The following is a 23,008-nucleotide window of genomic DNA, read 5'->3' as shown; positions in this document are numbered from 1 at the left end:
AATCAACCCAAGTGTCTTTTATCCAATCAGTCAAATGAACACCTGAGGCCGAACACACTGGGTTGGAAAGATAAGGCCTCCAGCAGCTGAACTCCCAGACAACAACCGGGAGGGGAAGAAGGTGCTGCATTGCTTCGCCCTGAGCGCGGCTGGATTGCCAACATAAGTTTAGGAGCGAGACTCTGTACAGGCTGATAAGGCCTGTGTGGAGAGCTGGAGAATACTCGCAGCAGAGAGAATTGCGATGGCGCCCGACTGCGAGGCGGCGCCCAGGAGGCGGCCGCCTACTTGCTGGATGTCGAGGCTGCTCAGGGCGGAATTGGGCCCCTCCGGCGAGTTAGATGCCGAGAGGGACCACGAGGAAGGGCACGCCCCTTCCTGAGATGATCGGCGTCGGGTGGGGGAAACCAGCAGCGCTTTGGGAGCGCTTAAATTCAAGCCGCTAACGAAGGCGGCGTGGAGATCGGCAGGCAGGAGATTCAAAGGAGATGGGGGGTTAGCGCCGGAGCGCTTTTGAACCACCCGCTATCTGTCTCCCTGGGGGCGATGAACGTGCTCCCTGAGTCTGAGAAGCAAACCTAATTGCGCAGAGGCTAGGAAAAGGAAAGAGCGATCTTCCCACGATCTTGAAGGGTGAAGGAGCTGCACGAAAAACAACAGCCTAGCCTTGACAAGGCTGGGCGGGATTCCAACGGAGGCAGCGAGCTAGCCTTCAGCACACATTGCAATTAACACACCTGCAATTAAAGCGGTTAGGGCCAGCAGGCTCTGTAGCTTGAAGGGCGCGCTGTAGCGATCGGAAGATAAGGAAAAAGGCGCCCTACCATGGGGCGGCGCTAAATGGCGACTGCCTGCGATGAGGACTTACAGGGCTCCTGAACAGCGGCCAAAATTCTCCCCAGGGGCAATCCGAGGCCCCAGGGGAGGGCAAGGAGGATAGCTATTAAGCTCTCATCAGCTAGCCATACCCTTGGGATTTGAACCCAGGCTATTTACATATTAGGCAGATGTATTAACCTCTAAGCCATGGGCTCTCCTTAGGCAATAAGGAGGAGGGGGTGGCTAGAAGGTTAGCTAGCCTTCCCCAGGCGCCCTGAGACTAGGAGACTTCCCAGGAGAATGGGAGTCTAAAAATTAAGTTAAATTTAAGTATTACCTATAGCTCTATTTCAAGCTATAGGTCTGATCAGTTAGCCCTGCCCATCTGGGATATGAACCCAGGTTACATGCTTATTAGGTGGATGCTTAACCTCTAAGCCATAGAATATCCTCCTGCACAGGGCTAAGAAAAGAATAAAACAATACAACCTGATAAGAAGAAAGTTTTCTTGAGACGGCCAAGAGAAAACTGAAAACACTGCCTACTCTGCACGAGGCTGAGCAAAAAACTGGGGAACGCCGGCAACGGAGCCACGTGGTGGAGGGCGGAGCGTTCCTCAGTAATTAAGCTCAGCCTACAACGACGCAGACTGAAGCACCTCCCACTCTCTGGATGATCCGAGCAGCTCTAAGGAGAATTGTCTGTCTCTGGAGTAGCATGAAAACTGCATTCATCACAATTTAAATGTCTTGGATATTATTTTGGCAAGGATGACTTTGCCAGAAAGAAAAGCAGATTGGATCAGTTAGGAAAAATCCATTATTTCCTCTAGCTAAATCTTATACTCCTCCACTTGGCAAGCCTGCTGTATATCAATACCTTCTAACTCCACTAACTGAATACAGGCTGGAGATTTCCTACATATGTTACGTTTGCTCCCAATCAATTCATATGATTTGGGGTTTTCTTCTTGGCTACGGCTCCTGTAGGTATCTTCATGGGGCAGTCCAACTGGCAATAGCAAAAGCTCAGCCTCATTGAAGTGTCCCTTCAGCGCTCTACTCATTCCCTTTCCCAAAAGGCAAAAAAACAAGGCATCTGCCATGTGCTTGCAGCTCCCTTTCATCATTCTGAGCCAAGCGTCTGACAGAGAAAGAAAAAGAGAAAGAGGCTGAACCACTGAACTGCAGCAAAATGGAATGGTGTGGGGACATTTATGGAAAAAGATCAAGGAAAGTAGGTATCTGGCTTAGAAAGGAACAGCGGGACAGGGCCAGCATTTAATGCTACCAATCTTTCCTTTGGGTTCATTCAAAAGGGAAGTGGGTGAAAATAGCTTACATACTTCAGTGGACTGACCCATGTCTAGCACTGACCCTGTGTGTGAACTATAGGTCATTATGTGTCATGCCCCTGTCAGAGTCTAAATCCGAGGAGGAAGACAAACAGCTGAACAGGGAGGGGGACTGTGGCTCCGTTGGCTGTGGAGGAGTCTGTGGAAGGGCAAAGTCCAGCTGGGCAGAGCAGGGAGAGATAAAACAGGGGAGAAGGAGTTCATAGGAAAACCCAGGCCCACCCCCTCTTCATCCTAGGGCATGCAGGGAGGAATGGAGAAGACAGCAACATGGGTTGCGTGGCTTACAGGGGAGGAAAGGGCCCTGATTCCCTTCATTAGTCACACCTGGGAATGAAAGTGTGTAAGAACTGAATGCTGACTGCAGCAGCTGCTGGGAGCAAATGTGACTTTATCCTGTGTTGTTGCTTATCTGTGTTCCTGGCATCTTTCCAACAGTGTGAGTTTTGCTGTGCCTTCACGTCTGGAATTCTTGCTCCTGCCCTGCCAAACTAATTACCTCAGTTTGGCTTGATTTGGACTTAAAGTTACATTTTTTTGTTGACCATGTTTTGGACTTGATTCTCTGAAGTTAAAGGCTGCTCCTGGGAGAGTTCTTCTCCAGCCAGAAGGTAACCTGGACATTGGGGGCAAAGTTGGAGCTATTAAAGGGACTCATTGATTATCTGACTGTGTTGCCCTTGTGCCACTCCATGGGTCATCACATTATGGTTTCTCCCAGGCGAGATTTTTTGGGAGATATGGGAGAGAAATCTAGCAAGATTCTATCTAGCTTAATACAAGATTGAACATCCTATTCAAGATACCTTCTTACCTACTTGAATCTGTCAACCACAAGAATATTGTCCAACGTATTCTCCATTATACAAGTGAAATCTGCCCAGATGGAATATTTCTAGAAGAAAAGCAAGTGAACCTCCTTTTGCTTCATATTCTTGATATGCAAACCCTCATTAATTGTAGTTTTCAAGAAGAAAAGGATGCTGTTTGAGATAACATTTGCATGCTTCCCTTGCTCTGATATGGGGAAGAATAAATTGAGCACAGTGCTTGTAAAGTAAAACAATCACCTCAGCTGCTTTTACATATTGTGGAGAGTCAACTACCCTGTTTTCCCGAAAATGCAATCTACCCTGAAAGTAAGTCCTAGCTTGATTTTTATATGTGCACCCAATAAAAGCCCAACTCCCCCAAAATAAGCCCTAATTAAGAACCCACCCACTCCAGAGTGCACCAGTAAAAGATAGGGGGGAACAGGGGTGGTGTAGCTGCCCTACTACTTACCTTTGGACAGTTGTAGCCAGGCCTCGCAAACCCTGACACCTGCCTTGATGGCCCATTTCTTCTGTAGCTGGCAAGGCTGGCAAGGCTTTCCTGAAGCTCTGTTATCTGCCACAGAGGCCTTCAGGAAAGCCTTGCTGGCCACAGAAAAGAAAGTTCCTGAAGGCCTCTGACAGCGAAAAGGAGGCCGGGAGCGACACACGCAAATAAGACCTGGTGCCTTTTTTTGTGGCAAAAAAATATAAGACAGCGTCTTATTTTGGGGGAAACATGGTACTATGGGTAGTCCTCGAGTTATGAACACACAAAATTTGTGTTGCTAAATGAAACCTTTGTTAAGTAAACTTGTCCCATTTTACGACTTTTCTTGCCACAGTTGTTAAGTGAATTATTGCATTTGTTAAGTTAGTAACCTGGCTGTTAAGTCAATCTGGCTTCCCCATTGACTTTGCTTGTCAGAAGGTCACAAAAGGGGATCACATGACCCAGGGACACAGCAACGGTCCTAAATATGAACCACTTGCGAAGCATAGGAATTTTGATCATGTGACCATGGGGATGCTGCAAACAGTTGTAAGTGTGAGAAATGGTCATGACTCACTTTTTTCAGGGCCATTGTAACTTTGAACAGTCACTAAATGAACTGTTGTAAGTTGATGACTACCAGTAGTATATTAAGTAATGTAATATTAAGTGGGAATGACTTTGTGAAACAGAAGAGCTGCAGCCTAGATATGGTTTGATAAGTGAAATCTGAGCCTGAAGGAAGGTGAGGATGAAACAGAAGGAATCTTCTCTAGTTTTCAGGAGAGTGAAAGGGGCAGGGGGAGAGAGAGAGATTTTAAGATTTGCAAGATTTTGTTCCTGTAACCTTACAATAAATGTCACGTTAAAACTCATAGTTGTTTCTTCTTGTCAACAGCTTATGAAATATTCTGATTCAGGTGCCACCATGACACAGCATGTTTTAGGTACAAGGTAATTTACTTTGGAGTTAAAGTGACCTCTCCGCCCCCTTTTCTCAATATAAACTATCACAGGGCAACCCAGTGGACTAACAAAAAATAAAATAAAACAGTTGGTTTATAGAGTGTAGAAACTAGAGAGTGTTGGTTTATAGAGAGTAGAAACTAGGCAGAATTGGTAAAAGAAGAGAGGATCAAATGCCTGATATGCCTGTCCAAGCCAATCATTAGTGCTATGTCTGTCCAAAGCTTAACTAGTCACACTAATTAAGAGGGCATCTCCCAAAAGTGAACCCTCTATCTCCTACATGAAGCTGAATCCAAATAAGGCAGCAAAAAGGATGAAAATAAGGTTCCGTGGCTTCAAACTTCTTTGTAGTATTTTTATCCAACATTCCTATCTCATGTTGTAACGCCCTTTTGGTTTAGCTTGAAAAGCCATAATCTTCTCTACTATGTGCTCTAGGCCATCTTATTTGGCTGACCAGTGCTGTGAGGGCTTCATGAAAGACAGCCATATCCAAATAATCAGCAGTTTGTTGAGACAGGTCACCAGGCACAACCTTTTAGGCACAGTCTCAAAATCTCTCTCTCTCTTCTGGATCATTCAAGGGTAATGAAGGGTCATTCATATGTAATTTTTTTTTTTAAATGCTGTCTTTTTAAATGAGCAGTTGTACAAATTAAGGTTATTTTAACTACCTTATAAGGTGCTTCCAACAGATAATATGATCAACCTTCAAAAGTATCCATAGCTACTATAAAGCAATGCTAGAATAACATGTCTTTAAAAGTAGAATTGTTAACATGTCATCCAATAAAATAGAGTTAAAATGGCTTAAAGCTATTTGTATATTAAAACCTACCAGCTGAAAAATTAAAACAGACTATGAAGCATCACAGTTATACAAATTAACATGGTGAATAAAATATAGAGTAATATATGTAACTGCAAATAATATATGTAACTGCAAATATCACAACCAATTAAACAGTACTTCTTACATTTATAATATGCTGAAATAATGTTCAATAAGGAATATGCCTGGATTGTTACATGTCTCTCTATACAGTAATTGTATCATTATATTTCAATCACAAAAAGTGCTTGAAGTTATTAAACTTCAAACACACTTCCAGATTTAAATACCATACCAATCTACTCAGCACGTAAATTATGTGAAAAGACTAGCAAAAGTAGACAAATGTCTCATCATGTACTATGAGATAGAAGCCTATCCTTAAAATCAGAAACTCCCAAGCTGAGTGTGAGCACAACCCAAATTCCCAGGACTTTTTGAGCAAAGCATTCTTTTGCTTGATTCTAACACTAGTCCTGCTCATCTGCTATAACATTATTTTTTGAGTTTAAGGCTTGAAGGTTATTTAGAATTTGAACTTTGAAAAGCAATTCTGCAAGCATAATAAACTGTAAAATTACAAATATGAGAAAAATTGTCTAAGAAACAAAAGAATGGCGCAAATATGGTACATGTAAAATCTCAAGGAAAAAAAAAATAACCATCCAACTGAAGCAAAGAAGAATTCGAAACTACCTTCCTACACAAAAGCTTCTATCACTGGAACGCTACCAGAGAGAACACCCTGCCCCAAATTCGTAACAATCCAGCGTATCTTGGTGAAGAAAAGCAGGACAAATGTATCAGGAATCATACAAAAACAGATTTTTGGATTATGCTGGTACTAAACAAGTTACTGTTTTTTTAGTAAAGATCAGTAACAGGTCTTTTGCCCCCCAAAAAATAACAAGGCAAAGCAGTAGATACATTTGTACAGTATTTTATAATATGGCCAAGAAGTGCATCTGAAAGCAATTCAGTGCTGCATACTGGCCAGTTGAAGTTTCCAAGCACTCCTAGAAGACATATCTAGATTGAATTGCTGGTACCTCAATGGAAGGTAAATAAAAAACAATGATCACTTTCAATTTATCTAGTGATAGACCCCACTTTTCATTTCCATAGTTCTCTCAAAAATGACAAAACCCCTCAAATTAATCCTGAGTGTAACCGGCAAAGACAACTTGCTGCCTAACCTATTATCTTTAAGAGCCATGCTAAGTAGGGCTTATGGGAAGCACAGAACAAAACACTAGAAAGGTTCCAGATTCCATATCTGCTTTAGTGGCCTATCGCAACAAAATCAGAGATGTCATAATTTCTGGGAAATGTCTGAAGAGCTCTTATACTTCCCTAGCCACATGGGAATTTTGCCCTAGCAAAAATCGAGTCCAGTTTATGACTATATCACTACAAGCATTAAACAAGGACTGAAGTGATGGACCATCTTCAAAAGCTCAAGGAATGCACTAACATGCTCCAATTTGTTACCTCAATGAGAATGATAAGGCCTGATACTCTGTATGAGTTCTGAAATGCTGGCTGCTTTAATTAAAATCTGTTTTGTTCAAATACAGCATGGTGCAGGAAATCTATAACTAGAGGAGGAAATAACTTCCACATGAAGGGAGAATGAGAATATCTATTTAGGAAAAGTCAAGTGAACTGTAAACACATGCAGAAGTATTTTAATGAAAATCCACTAGCTAGTCACAGTATCAATGAGGATCCACAATTTTGAACATTTACATGATAGCATTCAATAAGCCCTCATTACAGAATATACACTGCTCAAAAAAATAAAGGGAACACAAAAATAAGACATCCTAGATCTGAATGAATGAAATATTCTTATTAAATAGTTTGTTCATTACATAGTTGAATGTGCTGACAACAAAATCACACAAAAATGATCAATGGAAATCAAATTTAGCAACCCATGGAGGTCTGGATTTGGAGTTACACTCAAAATTAGAGTGGAAAAAAACACTAGAGGCTTATCCAACTTTGATGTAATGTCCTTAAAACAAGTCAAAATGAGGCTCAGTAGTGTGTGTGGCCTCCATGTACCTGTATGGCCTTCCTACAGCGCCTGGGCATGCTCCTGATGAGGTGGCAGATGGTCTCCTGAGGGATCTCCTCCAACACCTAGACTAAAGCATCCCCCAACTCCTGGACAGTCTGTGGTGCAACGTGGCATTGGTGGATGGAGCAAGACATGATGTCCCAGATGTGCTCAATTGGATTCAGGTCTGGGGAATGGGCAGGCCAGTCCATAGCACCAATGCCTTCATCTTGCAGGAACTGCTGACACACTTCAGCCACATGAGGTCTAGCATTGTCATGCATTAGGAGGAACCCAGGGCCAATCGCACCAGCATATGGTCTCACGAGGGGTCTGAAGATCTTATCTCGGTAACTAATGGCAGTCAGGCTACCTTTGGCGAGCACATGGAGGGCTGTGAGGTCCCCTAAAGAAATGCCACCACACACCATTACTGACCCATTGCCAAACCGGTCATGCTGGAGGATGTTGCAGGCAGCAAAACGTTCTCCACGGCGTCTCCAGACCCTGTCATGTCTGTCACATGTGCTCAGTGTGAACTTGCTTTCATCTGTGAAGAGCACAGGGCACCAGTGGTGAATTTGCCAATCTTGGTGTTCTCTGGCAAATGCCAAATGTCCTGCACAGTGTTGGGCTGTGAGCACAACCCCCACCTGTGGACGTCGGGCCCTCATACCACCCTCATAGAGTCTGTTTCTGACTGTTTGAGCAACCACGTGCACATTTGTGGCCCACTGGAGGTCATTTTGCAGGGCTCTGGCAGTGTTTCTTCTGTCCCTCCTTGCACAAAGGCGGAGGTAGCGGTCCTGATGCTGGGTTGTTGCCCTCCTATGGCCTCCTCCACGTCTCCTGATGTAGCACCTCCTGTGGCCTGTCTCCTGGTAGCACTGCCATGCTCTGTATACTACGCTGACAGACACAGCAAACCTTCTTGCCACAGCTCGCATTGATGTGCCATCCTGGATGAGCTGCACTACCTGAGCCACTTGTGTGGGTTGTAGACTCCGTCTCATGCTACCACTAGAGTGATAGCACCGCCAGCATTCAAAAGTGACCAAACCATCAGCCAGAAAGCATAGGAACTGAGAAGTGGTCTGTGGTCACCACCTGCAGAACCACTCCTTTATTGGGGATGTCTTGCTACCTGCCTATGCTTTCCCCCTGTTGTCTATTCCATTTGCACAACAGCATGTGAAATTGATTGTCAATCAGTGTTGCTACCTAAGTGGACAGTTTGATTTCACAGAAGTGTGACTGACTTGGAGTTACATTGTGTTGTTTAAGCGTTTCCTTTATTTTTTTGAGCAGTGTATTTTTCTTTCAGATATGAAGAATATAGAAAACACAATGGCTGACATATGAACTCAAGAAGCACAAAGTTTAGGACAGTCACATGAAAAGTACATATAGGCCCTGCTGGCTTTCACAAGGACCTGAAAACATATCCCCCACCCTGGACCAGAGAGCTGCACGAACTGATCTAGAAATGACCAAACTTGCTACAGTTGGGTCAATTTTGTGTGTTTGCTTGTGTGTGTGTTTTTAATTACTTTGTATTTATGTTTCCAACTAATCCTAGACTATCTGGATTTGCTAGCGAAAGTTGGATGCCATAAGCATCATATAAATAAATAAATTTTACAAAAAAGAAAGATGGAATATTTTGTATTCTGAAATGTGCCATCTATAAATATTTATAATCAATGAAATGAGTAAGCAAGCTGGCACCAGGTTTACTACAATGTGTTTTGACTACTCTTGAAGAAAAACTATTTTTGCTCCAAGCTTTACCTTCCATTACCTTCAACTACCATTTTTCTTATTCTAATAGCAATCAAAATATCAAATGCCAACTTCTGGCTTAATTTACTTCATATTTTAAGATACTTACAATTTTCAAAACACTGAAAGAAAAATAATAAAATAATTGCGGTTTTGCCATTAATGGAAAAATATATTTTGTCCTTTGGGTTCTGCCTTTTCAGATGTACTTTGCTACCAATGTTTCTCTTTTGTAGTATCTGGGCTAAAAGCTGTAATCCCAAACATGCATTCTTAGTTTAAACAAATTCCATTAGATGAGGATTTTTCTGAAGGTCCTATAGATCAGACAGCAAGTCTCTGCTAGCTTTAAAAAGTTTTCCAAAACAGCCATGAACTGGGTCAAATAGTCTTCCATCTTTTCCCATACTGGAATATTTATGCATGTCATTTAACTCTCTGAGTTAAGTTGTAAAATGTTCCAGGCCACTGGGACAGTTGCTGCTTAAGGATGCTAAATAGTATGACAAGTTATTCTGATTTTAAACGTTGTAATTAACCTTTAAAAGGCCATTATGTTTTAAAATGTATATAATAAATATTATATTGTATTTTCAAAATTAGCCAATAATAACCTGGTATTACAATATTATATTTTCTGCTATCTCCCAATATTCCATTGGCTATGGAAGTAGTCACTTTCAAGAATTAGATCTACAAATGTTTTTAATGTTTATCTGAGATTTTTGAATCTTCCCACAAATAAGGAAAAATGTTTAAAACGACACTTCAAAGAACAACTTTGGAGATGGCAAATTTAATACACATTGAGAAGAAAGGGGCTACATTTTCACTATACACAATCCAACAACAACTTGGACTTTGAAAGTTGTTTCAGACCATGAGCTCCCAATGCTGCTGAGGGGATGAAATGTCATGTGTTTCCATTGGTCCATCCACCTCAATGACATCAGGTATGGCCAGGACCACCCAGGAGGAAAGGGCGAATATGGGCAGCCCACAGCCAGTCTACTTCTCCCTAGCTCCATTATGCAGCCAATGTTCATGTTTGAAACTTGAAGATTAAAGAAAACAAATTTGTCATCCTGTGATTTTTCACCTTGCTTTGCTTCTCAGAGGTGTAAAATTTATGAAACTTAATACAACAATCTGCTCCTCGCATTCAAGGGGAAAAAAAGGAAATTTTTTTTCATTATGACAGCATTTTGTTCAGCCCTTGAGGGATAAAAATCAATGTAAAGATCATGAACAGAAGAACAGACACCTACCCCATGCTTTTAACCATGGTTTGTTGGATAATCCATTATTTGCTATTGTACACCATGTATACTATACTCGGGGTTATGTATCACGACAATTTAACATGAAACTTATCACACATTTGCTTGATGTGGTATGTAAAACTTGCCTTATGTTTCAGACAACTTTCTCCAGGCTTACTGCAGATGCTATGCCCTGAATTTGGGCTGTCCTCGTTTACAAATGTATATTACCACTGCCCTTCCCAAAGAGATAATATCATGCATGCATAGTAGACATCACATTCACATGCAGAAGATACATTTCAATAGATTCTCCTTACACACCTGCATGCAAATGTCTCTTTCAAATGTTAAAGTAAAACTGATGGTTATGCAATGGGATCTAGAGATAATTCCTTTTTTACAGTGCATGCAGACATTTAGAGAAAAGATCAATAATTTAGGGATGGAGAGAGATGAAACAAGCTAAGGAATCTACTATCCATGCAAGACAGGCAAGATGACATTGAGAAAGCATGAGGGGGAGGATATTTGTGCTTTTCCTTTAAAAACAAAACAGGACAATTTGCTGTTTAAAAAAAAGGACATGCAAAACAAGTGGGTAGGGCTGGCCTGAATTCCTACTGACCTGATCTTCCCACTCACCCTGGCAGACTGTGATAATAGAGAAATCATAAAATATTATTGCCAAAAATAACTGTATGTACTCTAAACAGCAAACAAACTTAGTGCTCTTATGATACACAATTGGAAGGCAGCCAATCAAGTGAAGACTGGACCATGTTCTGCTGTTCCAACCATCTGGTTTAGAGATGAATAAGATTTTGCACGCTTATCCATTTGGGAGACCGGCTAAAGAAAGCTCATGGTTGTTTGACTCAGTGGAGGGAAAGGGTAAAGGTTACCCTGTGAAAATGTACTATATGAAGCTTTTGATTCATTTTATTTTCAGTAAAATGTTGTGATCTTCCCACTATTCAATATTTTTCTTTCCCCAGAGAGATGGGAAAGAGTCAGAGAAAATACTATTGTGTTAAAAGCATCTAAGCATCTGTATTTCCCAAATAAGTACATAGAAGTTTTGGGGTTTTTTATTTCTCCTTTTTAAAACACATACCAAAACTAATTTAACTTGCAACAAATAGGAAAAAACAAAACAAAACTAAACATATTTTGAATTAGCTGACAAGTATTACTACATTGTCTTTCTGTTTTGTCATCCTTTAGATCAGTGTTTTTCAAACTTGGCATCCGCTAGCTAGTAAGTAGCAATAGCAATAGCACTCAGACTTATATACCACTTCACAGTGCTTCACAGTCCTCTCTAAGCAGTTTACAGAGTCAGCCTATTGCCCCCAACAATCTGGGTCCTCATTTTACCCACCTGGGAAAGATGGAAGGCTGAGTCAACCTTGAGCCAGTGAGACTCGAACTGCCAAACTGATGGCAGTACTGCATTCTAACCACTGCACCACCACAGCTCAAATGGCACTGGTGATTCAGCACATGTAACACCACTAGTCCCTGAGCCACATGGGTTGTCAGTGTACTTCTGAGTACAATTCAAGGTGCTTATATTGACACTATATCAATGTTCACAATTCAAATCATTCTGTATCTGACATTACATTTTGTATATCCTAGGAAAGCATGGAAAATGTTGGGATTTGTCTTAGTAGGCTTGGTTCATACTGGTCAAATCTGGCTGTAAATAAAAGAATGGGGAAAAGAAGCCACAGTCCAGTTAAATATCTATGGAGATTCTCAGTCATCCAGGTCATGGATGTCCCAAAGGTGCTTTTTCAAGAGGCAAATGGACTTTTTGGTTTTTCTTTGAAGACGTTTCGCTTCTCATCCAAGAAGCTTCTGCAGCTCTGGCTGGATGGTGGGGAATGGAAGGATTTAAATACTCCTAGCAGACAGCTGGACATTTGCACTCTCCAGTCACCTGGAGGTTTATCTGTGTCATCAGGGTCATCCGAGTGGTGCAAATTGGTGTGCAAACATCTTCAAAGAAAAACCAGAAAGTCCAGATGCATCTTGAAAAAAGCACCTTTGGGACACAGTCCAGTTACTTAGCGGCAGAATAAGCTACTCTGGATGTGACATGATTTAATTTCCCACCCACCTCCAATCCCCATTCACAAATGACCTGATGGACTGATGACTTGATGGTCCTTCACAAGTTCTCCATATGTAAAGCAAGGATTATTAATAAATCAGTTCTACGTAACAGTGTTTATCATTGAATTTTTAAAGAAAGAAACTGAATTATGAACAACTGAGCAGAATTAAGACTGACTGCAGAGATTAAGGAGCTAGAAAGCACAGGAGGATTGTGTTCTCTCATACTAAAAGGGCCTCCAGCATGGGAAACTCCTATGTAGCCCACTTTTACAAAATTGAAAAAGTATTTATATCACAAATGCACTGTAAATAGAGTACCATTATTCAGCATCCAAGCAAGCTAAAAAAAAAAATACCAGCTGACTTTACACTGACGTATATACCTGATTTTGGCTCATATAAACATCCTCCTCTTCCCTCCCTATCTCACTGCTAACAGTTCTAAAATCAAGTTTACACAACACATATACCAAAAATCTAAGGCAAGGGTCTTCAAACTTGGCAAGTTTAAGACTTGTGGACTTCAACTCCCAGAATTCCTGAGCTAACAATCTAAGGCAGGGGTGTCCAACCTTGGCAACTTTAAGACTTGTGGACTTCAACTCCCAGAATTCCTCAGCCAGCTTTGCTTAAAGTTGCCAAGGTTGGACACCCCTGATCTAAGGCATAGGCAAAATGTCCTTCTTTATCCCAACTACTTCATCAATCTTTCTTTAGAAAAGAAAAGCAATATTTGTCTTTAGACAGAACTCTAACAATCTATATGAGAACTTAAATGAGCCAAGATCACTTACCACAAAGGAAGGTGGTAAGGTAGCAAGGTTAAAGGTAGCAAGTATTGCTTATCTGCACAGAGACTCTAGCAGGATGTACAAATGTGATGCAATTCACACACAATGATGTCTATGGAACAGCTGGTAGAATCTTAAGACAGTTTTGATTATAGTTCTGATGGAAGAATACTACAATGTACTATCTCCTTTCCATCCATTTCCCATAGTTAAAATGTTCATAATGCAAGAAACTCTTGTAGTTATGTGCCTTGCCTTGTGTGGGTTTGAGGAACAAGAGTTGCTCAGTTAAGATGCTGAACCATTTACTAATAAGATAAAAACTAAACACTGATTAGTACTTTTGATATGTTTGTTCTTTAATTTTATATTCATTCTCTCTTGCCACAAACAAGTTACCTGCAGCTGCTTTATAAATAATTATTTCAATTTAATTTCATCTTATATAAGTTTCATTAATACAAAATACACATAAATGATACAAAAGCAAACGATACAGTTCAAAGTTATGACAGACCTTCCCAGAGCTAATTACAATCCAGTTTCAAAGATCCAATGGCTGTCCCCCACCGACTCATGTGACTGAATTTGGGGGGGTTGGCAACTAGTACACGTTTACAACCCCTTTTAGTGTCCTGCAGTCACTCGACTGCATGTTATAACTTTTTTCTCCCTCCAGGAACTGGTGTTTACTTCCCACTGGCTAAAATACGTTCACTTCATGACTGAAGCATTCAATTAATGACCATTACAACAAGTTTATAAAATTGGGCATGGTCATCTCATGGTCTGCATTAAGACTGGCATGACCATAATTCAATTACAGTCATACATTGAGGACTATCTGTATTGACCGCAATGCAATTTTGAAAGCAAATTATCAGATATTTTTATATCTTTCATACATTCCACAACATGAATGGACTCAACAGGACTCTCATCTAAGTCTTTCTCTTTCCCATCTAGTCTCTTTTCCCATCTTTGTACCTGCAGAATGATGCACAGGTTATTGTTAATATATCTTACAATTCATATATACATCCAGGATATTTCGTAAGAAAAATAATAATAATTTCCATGCCATTTTTTTCCTCTCTGAGGGGGGCCTCAGTTTTGTCTAATGAGCTGGTTTAATAAAAATATGACAGGAATACCATCCATATATCAACCTGTATCTCTGATATCACTGGTAGACTAAGGATCATGTGAACAGACAATATTAGTCTTGAACTGCTCCTCAGTTACTTAGGGATTTCTTAATTTCATATTTTATCATTTGCACTAACAAAATATTAGGGTGACTGACTGATAGCATGCAATTTCTTTCCTTTGCCACATTAGCCCTCTTCAGACGTCCATCCATAGTTTGGCGCTTGAATTGTTCTCGTAGCAGACACAGGAAGCAAAATAAGGGATGCCTGGAGATCATTTCTCTCTGATTTTATAGACACCTTCTTTATTAAAGAGAATGACAATAAATCTAGCACAAGCATATGTAGCAGGGAATTCTTAAGATTGCACTCTGATTCTCATATGGTTTGATTTCCCTTTATTTAACTGGACACTGTTACCAAGGAAGGCTGTCATTCTGTTTTGATCATTTGACACAAAAACGCCTCAATTTCAATTATTTTAACAATACCATTGTATAAGTTTCCAGATGGATTGAGTGTAGTTAAAACATTGCTATTTGCCCATCAACCAATCTCAATACATAAAAATTCCTCTGATAGAAACCTACTTCACTGAAGTGTTCTCTCTAGGATTCATAGCCCTTTGGGAAGACTGATAATTTCCACTGACATCATCATGAAGAACTAGCAATTGATCCCAAATCCTAAACAGTTGATTTCATCTTAAAACATAAACCCATTATTTAAATCTACTGTTCTCTCTTTTTAAAAAAGATTACCACACCCCTCTACTGCATCATACAGGATTCCCTAGAGCCGTCATTTCTCCCTTTCAAGATCATATCCCAAGCCATATACAAACCGTGTTGGGCCCAAATGGCTATTCTCACAAACATGTGACGGAGGAACCGAAGAACAATTTTGCTGAATTTCTCAAGGGCAGGACTTGTGTTTATAAAAATGTCTCTACTTTTACATCTGTTCCATCTAAGTCCATCAAAATCATATTCCGTGTCCCGCATAGCTCCTCCATCTTGACATTTTAAAGTTCTTAGAAAGCTATAAACCAACAGGTTTTTGACCAAAAACATTGAAAGTGGAGCCAGGGGGAGGAAATTATTTTTGCTGCCAGGTATTAGTTACATCTCCCATTCAATTACAGGGGTTTTAAAACTGTGGGCTGTGAGCACCAGGATTTTTGGTGGGGGGAAATACAGGGGTGAAGATGAAGAAATTTGAAGGAAATTACAAAATTGGTAAGGAATGTAAACATGCATAGCAGAATAGAACAAGCACTTACAAAGCCTGGATAAGTGCATCACTGGATAGTCTAACAGGGTTCTGGTGGGGATCCAAGCTTAAGTATCTGTCATGTATATGCCAGGGCTTAATTACTGTCCAACTGGAAACACAGGGTTCAAAACCTGTGGTGCAAGGCTCTTGCCCTCAATGTGTGGTGTGTTATCTAGGGCTAGATAGCTGTTGGGAGTTCACTCCTGCTCTGGCTGGTTAAACCAAAAGGAGGGTTGAGATTTTCTGCAGCCGCTTCTATGGAGAATGCATGCCAATCAAGATAAAATGGGGAGGCAGAGTGGGCAGTGGGGAGGCAGAAAGAGTGGCTTTCTCAAAAGTAGGGTGCACATTTCAGGGACTATAGGCGCCTGAGCAAGGTCATCTTTCCCACTGAAGAAAATGGCTTTGAAATTAGATGTTTGTTGTATGTACGTATGTATGTACATACACTGTTTCTCCAACAATACGGCCTCCCCCAATAGGAAGTCCCAGCATGTTTTATAGGCATGAAATGAAATTAAGCCCCTGCCCCCAAATTAAGGCCTATATTAAAACATGCGAAATGGGGGGAATGGTGGGGGGGCTTGCCGTTAGGAAGTACTTTTGTTGCACACCCGGATATGGTGCTGCCTGCGTTGACCCTGATACGAAGTGCCCCACCAACACCGAGGTCAACATCCAAGCCGTCACTGTCCGCCCAAAGATGCAAGGGGGGGGGAAGTAAGTCACCCCCAAAAAGACAACCTAGCCATTTTTTCGGGGCTCAAAAAAAAATAAGGCCCGGCCTTATTATATGAAAAACATGGTATGTATGTATGTATGTATGTAATTTGTGAATAGAATCCAGGTTCCACTCCTCCTGTATTGTTTTGTATGCTCCATAGTTTGAAATGTGATGACTGAGGTTAGATGGTATCTTGATTCTTGCCCAACCTTAGTCCCAATCAAACCATTGGTTTAAGGTCAGGGGAGGGAACCTCCAAGTTTGTCCTTTGGAGGAATTGCTGTGCTACAAACTTCCCAGAGTCTTGTATAACTATATAAGCTCAAAACAACTAATCAGCTTAGCTTGCTTGCCTGTGAGAAGGGACGCGATCATTAATGCAACTTCTGTCTTTAATTTGTCATCCCTAACAACAGTTGTGGTTTTGCCTTCCTGTCAAGTCAACACTCCTGGGTTCCTTCACCACTTTCCACTGTTCGCAATCCTAGTCTAATTTGTGCACTCTATCCTCTTAATTCATTAATTAATTCATACCTAGTTCTATATCTTCAATGTGTGCACTTTCCTTCTTCATCCTACAGAATTGTACTGCTTCCTGCTTTATTCGATGTGAACTCATCAGCTCTCCACAGAGTTACCACCTACTCTAACCTCCTGAGAAAAAAGCTATGAGATCAACTCTTCCTTTTTTTAAAAAAATCCCAGGAACAAGGGTTTTGTCAAAACAAAGTAAGGGTATCTTTACTTCATATGAAAGTAACTGGGATTTAAGAAGCCCAGAGTTTTTCTATAGAATAAAAATGGCAGGCTGCTCCTAAAAACCATTTCCGTCATTTTTGAATAAAAATAAAACAAAACATTGGTGTTTTATAGGCACTGAAGAGATGCCCATAAGCCTGCCTGCCCTACGCCACTTACACATTACTGCAAGACACATACATAAGAGGGGCTATTACATGTACTTTCTACTGTAGCAACTAATCATTCTTTCAAGTGGCTTTTAATTATATTCAGCTATGTCTCCTTATTTTCCTCAATACACACCTGCTTATGTAAGCTTACATAAGCCATGATTTGCCTAGCATAAAAGGCACTAACTCAAATTTATAACTCCTCTGGTTATTTTTTCTAGAACAAATCAATGGACCCCAGATGTTTCTATTTGCATCTATCATCACCTTTCTAATTGTAAGGTTTACAGAGTATTTTTAAGAGAAACTACATGCCTTTGATAGAGTACTCTTGGGAATAAATTTATTTCTCAAATTAAAAAACTCCTTATTTCCAAATACAAGTTTATAGTACCAAATAATTCTGAAATCATGAACAATGTTCAGCCAAATTAGGGATTTCTGAATCTACAGTTCTTATATATGGGGTATAAATATAGTGCTTCAAATGATGTAATTTCCCAAATAATGATTTTTAGCATTACATAACTTTTTTTTCAGCCAATGGAGGAGAAGAGCATCCCTTTCCCTTTGTTGTATAGAACAGTTCAACAGCAAGGTATATAAAGGTATATATAAAAATTGGAAAGTTAATTACTAAAAATTAACTTTCCAATTAACTTGTGAAAAAGAAAAATGTGCACTAAGCTAGTGAACCAAATTGTTATCTTACACATGTGCTACTTTAAAAAACTAAAACTGAATTCTCCAAACTTCATATAAAACCTATAATGGACATTATTATTTGGTGGGTTTCTGGTTGCAGTATTTTTTTTTATAATTGAAAAACAGGTAGTTCAAACACCAGAAATGGTCAACATTACCTAATCAATACAGTCAACCTGAGCAAGCAGCAAGTGACTACTTACTACTCTACTATGTATAATATACCAGCCTTTTTCACTATATATCATAGCATATATATTTCTGATATGTTTTATATGATGCAATAGATCATTGATTAAATAATTTATTTTGTACTAGAAACTATAGAAATAATAATCAGTGTTTCGGACTCATTCCCAATGCAGTTATGACACACAGACCAGTACATAATACGGAAAAGAACCATATGTAAGAACATTTTTAAAGGTACATCAATTCTGAAAACTGGATTTTAAGTGGTATTTTGTGTTCACTTAATTCACTAAAGCTTATAGACTTCGGCAGGAAGAAGTGCAGAGTTGGATGCAGAATTAAACTTGTATAACCTTTACAAAAGCAACGGTATATATAAGACTATAAAATCATTTCAAGAATAAAATCTTACATCACTTAAAGGTTTTGTTGAATTCAATGGTGATAATAAATTTCATCACATGAATAAGCCTACAGCACCCAAATGATAATTTCTGCTTCAATCTAGTGAAAAAATATAGTTTAAGCTTTTCTTTTCTAGAATACTCCATGAATCAACTAAATAATTTATCTCTGACTGGAAAAGATCTAACATGTGCGTAAATCACAGCAAATAAACACCTCTACAAAAAAACATAAAATCAATCCATTAAAAAATGAGTCTAAAACCAGAAATATTTTTCCTTCAGGCTTTATAAGAATCAATTAAACAACACAGCAACAAAGTTCCTTCCTGAATATGGCATTCCATCTTGACTGGGACTATTTGTACAGAATTTATGAGGAAAAAAGTAGGGATTAACATACTGGATAATAACTGACCAATAATCAAGTTTCAGTTCAAGATGCATACATTTATGCTGCAAAAGAATGGAGGAATTTCCTTACTTGTCATCTGAAAAAATTCTGAATGGCATATGTCCAAGCCATCTAAAATATTCAGAAAAAAATGTGAGGACAATATGCACAGAATAGAGAAAGGAGATGAGGAAGCAGAGTGCTTCAAAGTCAAAGCAGATATAACTATTATCACAGGTTTTTCTTTTCTGTGGCAATGGAAACCACTGGGAAGAGATAGGGAATATTTTCCCTAAAAGGATGCTTTAAAATCTCCATGATTAAATAGATGCCTTCTTTTTAAAGAATACCAATCTAGTTCATCAGATTTCCTCTCAGAAAAGGAAATTAGGACTGACAAAGAAACCAGATTTTGACAGACTAATCAGGAAAAAGTGAAACACTTTCAATTAAAGTTGGCAACAGTTTAATATTTATGCACTTGTTCATACAGCAAGTCAAATATTAACTGCTCTTAACACAAAACCTGTGGGCTACCAATAACTTTAAAATTCTTTTACTGCATAGAACATGTTTACCCATCAAGAAGCTACCTGGCTGAAGAAAGAGCTTGCTATTTTTGACAGTGTAAGTAAAGTAAAAAAGCTGTTTAACGTGTATTTAACATGGGGGTGGGGGAAGGGAGGGAGAGGGGAATATTTTGAGAAGGCTTAATTAGAATAGGCATCTGTCTCCAGCAGGGTAAGTTCTCTGGCAGGAAAGGAAGTTGTACCTGGCTTAAACAAACGAATCACAACCCAGCATTCCCCACCGCAACCCAAACCACAGTCCACAATACTTCTGCGAAATGAATTAAATACGGTCCATCGCGACGATTTAAGGTGGTGGGCTGGAACCCGCCGCACCAAAACAAAAAACAAAAACCCAATTCGTAGGCTCGCCCAACTCGCCCCCTTTCTATAAGGCAAGGCCAGTGTGCAAGCTCACCACAACATCTCTCACCACACGTTGGCCAGCTCCGACGCCTAACTCACGTTGGGAAATGTCCGGTGTTTGTTAAAGAGGGGAAAGAATGAAAAGAAGAAAAGGGCATCCGCAAATATCAGGGCTTGAGAATCCTGGCTTGTTGTCCAGAACCCCCCAACCCTGGCTTGTTCCTGTTAGGCAGCTGTTTACCCAATACTCCAATTCAAGGAGTCCGTCTGAAGAGACGTACCAGCCTGATCAAGAGGTGCCAAGAGGGAGGAAGAAAAGAAGAAAAGAACTGATCTAAGAGAGTGAGAAAGTGGCGTGCCGGGAATGTCGGAATGTCCCCCCCGTGGCCACCCGCACCAGCTGCGCCTTCCAGGTCCCTCTTACCAGGCTCCTCGGGCTGCGCGCTCCTCCTTTCCCTCGCTCGCACCACCGGACTCCCTGCGTGGGATCGCCAGCGACCGACGACTCTGCTCAGGGGTTGCTGCTCTCTCTCGCAGGAGCGACCGCTCCGCTTCGGCACCGGCGAGGCAGCAAAAACGAAGGGACAGCGGGAAGGGCGAGAAGCAGCAGCCCGAGAGGAAGCAAAGCTGCGGAGTCACACAGCAGGAGGAGGAGGAGGAGAGGAGGAGGAGTGGGGGGAGGAAAAGAGGGAGAGAGAGAAAGAGAGAAGTTTTCAAGGCAGCAGCGAAAGCGCCTCCGGTGCCTCTGAAGGGCCGCGCTCAGTGCCCCATCGGCCCGCGCTCACCGCCCCGGGGGCCCCTCGGGAAGCGCTCCTAAAGCGGCCACAACCTTCCACGCAGGTTTACGGTCGCCGCAGAAAGAAGCTGAGCTCAAACCCGCTGCCAGGGCAAAGTGGCTTAGAGGCGGGAACCAAGGCCGCCCGGGAAGGGGGTGGCCGCTCTAGAGACAGGACTCCAAACTTCTGGCCGGCGCACGCTTCCCCGCTTCTCACCTGGCCGCTGGTCTCTTCTGCCAGGGCGGGCTTCTCGCCGCCTGCAGGAAAAGGAAACCTTCCCCTCTCAAAGCAACCGGGCTCGGCCTGGAAGGGCTTAGCGCCTCCCGCAGCAGCGCCGCATTTGGTATATCCCGCTATACAACCCACCCCTCCCCAACACACACACACATATACACACTCCAACACAAACACTCTCTCTCTCTCTCTCTCTCTCTCTTAGACAAGCCGCACGCTGCTTTACCTAAAAGCAGCCAGGAAGTTACCAGGAAGTCCCGAACTTAACCAAATGCGCTCTGGTCGCTTTAGCTGGCTGAGGGAGCAGAGTTTGCCTCTCTCGTCTGTGGAAAAATCAAATCGCGGGTGCGGGTGGGGGTGGAGAAGAAGCGGCCGAGAGCCGGGAGGATCGCCCCACCACACGCCTTTGAATATCATGCACTCCTGGCACTTTTCCTTGCTGGTCGCGCAAACGGAAACGCTGCCCAGAGCTCAATGATGGCGATTCTGAGGAGAATCGTCTGTCTATATTCCACCTACTCGCGTTGGTCTCAGGTCTTTTCTTTCGGGCGCCTTTCGGGGCTTCGTGTTTTGTTTCCCGAGAACTGCTGGGTGTTTCCCACCCCATCCCACCCTTCGCTGTTTACACCGTCGCCGGAGAGCCTTCACAAAGCAAAAATGCGCCCCCCCCCCTCGTTCCCCAGGGCGCTGGGAGTTTGTCTCTAGTTCAGAAGGGAAGCAATCTTATTAACGCGGGTCTTTCGCTTTCCCGAAAAGAGTCGAGGGTTCACAAGACAGGGCTAAGCTTTTGGGAATGTGACCTGACTCTGAGGTTTAGCCATCCTAAGTCGCTGATGAGACTGACCTGAAAATACTGGCCATTCAAGGCAGGACAAGTCCCTCTGGATACTGGTGGAGATAGAAACTCAGACCAGAGGTTTTTTTTAAATCTATCTATCTATCTATCTATCTATCTATCTATCTATCTATCTATCTATCTATCTATCTATCTATCTATCTATCTAGTCAAGCGATTATAAGATTACAGGTATAAGTATAGACATAGTTATGAATACATGAAATGGATACATATAAGAAAAATAAAAAGAATAGGACAGGGACAGTAGACACGTTGGTGCATTTATGCACGCCACCTACAGACCTCTTAGGAAAGGGGTGAGGTCAATAGTAGACAGTCTAAGGTTAAATTAAATTATAAGGTTAAATTATAGTAGACAGTCTAAGGTTAGGGGGCATGCATAAGGACACCAACGTGCCTACCATCCCTGTCCTATTGTTTCTTTTATTTTTCTTATATGTACCCATTTCATGTATTCATAACTATGTATATACTTATACCTATTATATTATGTAAGCGATTGACAAATCAAAAGAAAGAAAGAAAGAAAGAAAGAAAGAAAGAAAGAAAGAAAGAAAGAAAGAAAGAAAGAAAGAAAGAAAGAAAAAAAAAGAAAGAAGAAAGAAAGAAAGAAAAAGAAAAAAAGTTTGGGCAAGAAACCACAGAGTCAGGTAGAGTATTCCAGACATTGACCACTCTGTTGCTGAAGTCGCATAATTTTATATACTATATTTAGATCAGATCGGAGGCGGCATAGTTCTAGGTTTTCTAGGTCTAGAATTTCAAGTCTGGTGGCATAAGGTATTCTGCAACGAGTAGAGGAGTGGAGAACTCTTCTTGTGAAATATTTCTGGACTTTCTCAACTTTCCCCCCCCCCCAAAAGTGGGATCTGGGAGAATTGGGTGAGGGGGTTCCATAAGAATTGGGGGTGGGAGGAGTTGTGCAAATGCAACCGATTTTCTGTCACTAAGGCTTTGCCTTTTGGTCAGGTTGTCTGGGGATTTTTTTTAATTAATAGATTCTATAGCATGAACATTTTGAATCCTCTATCCAGCCACCCAATTTGTCACTGCATTTTTAAAACCAACACTGCCATTACAGGTAGTCCTCGATTTACAACAATCCATGTAGTGACTGTTCGAAGTTACGACATCACTGAAA

The 23,008-nt window shown here is 41.2% G+C and overlaps 1 protein-coding gene across 11 annotated transcripts in view; it reads right to left on the bottom strand.

Annotated features, from left to right (window-relative positions):
* HPCAL1 (hippocalcin like 1) overlaps positions 1 to 21,587 on the bottom strand; it is a 102,103-nt gene extending 80,516 nt beyond the window's left edge. The window contains exons 1-2 of one of the 11 annotated variants that reach the window (XM_087917111.1): positions 21,235 to 21,587; positions 20,423 to 20,625 (exon numbers count right to left, since the gene is read on the bottom strand). Coding sequence is in view for 1 of the 11 variants with exons in the window: in XM_087917097.1 (XP_087773223.1) it covers positions 20,423 to 20,625; positions 21,235 to 21,425 (394 nt within the window). In the remaining 10 variants the exon portion in view is untranslated. Of the gene's footprint in view, positions 1 to 11,017; positions 11,044 to 20,422; positions 20,898 to 20,990 lie in introns of those variants that run through there. The other 10 variants (XM_087917097.1, XM_026695285.2, XM_087917144.1 and 7 more) reach the window with 10 other exon arrangements.
* Positions 21,588 to 23,008: the final 1,421 nt, after the last annotated feature.

The sequence above is a fragment of the Pseudonaja textilis genome, chromosome 1 (genome assembly GCF_049901715.1).
Source record: "Pseudonaja textilis isolate UNSWEBS1 chromosome 1, rPseTex1.2, whole genome shotgun sequence".
NCBI classification, from domain to species: Eukaryota; Metazoa; Chordata; class Lepidosauria; order Squamata; family Elapidae; genus Pseudonaja; species Pseudonaja textilis.
This window is presented reverse-complemented; position numbering and strand designations above follow the sequence as displayed.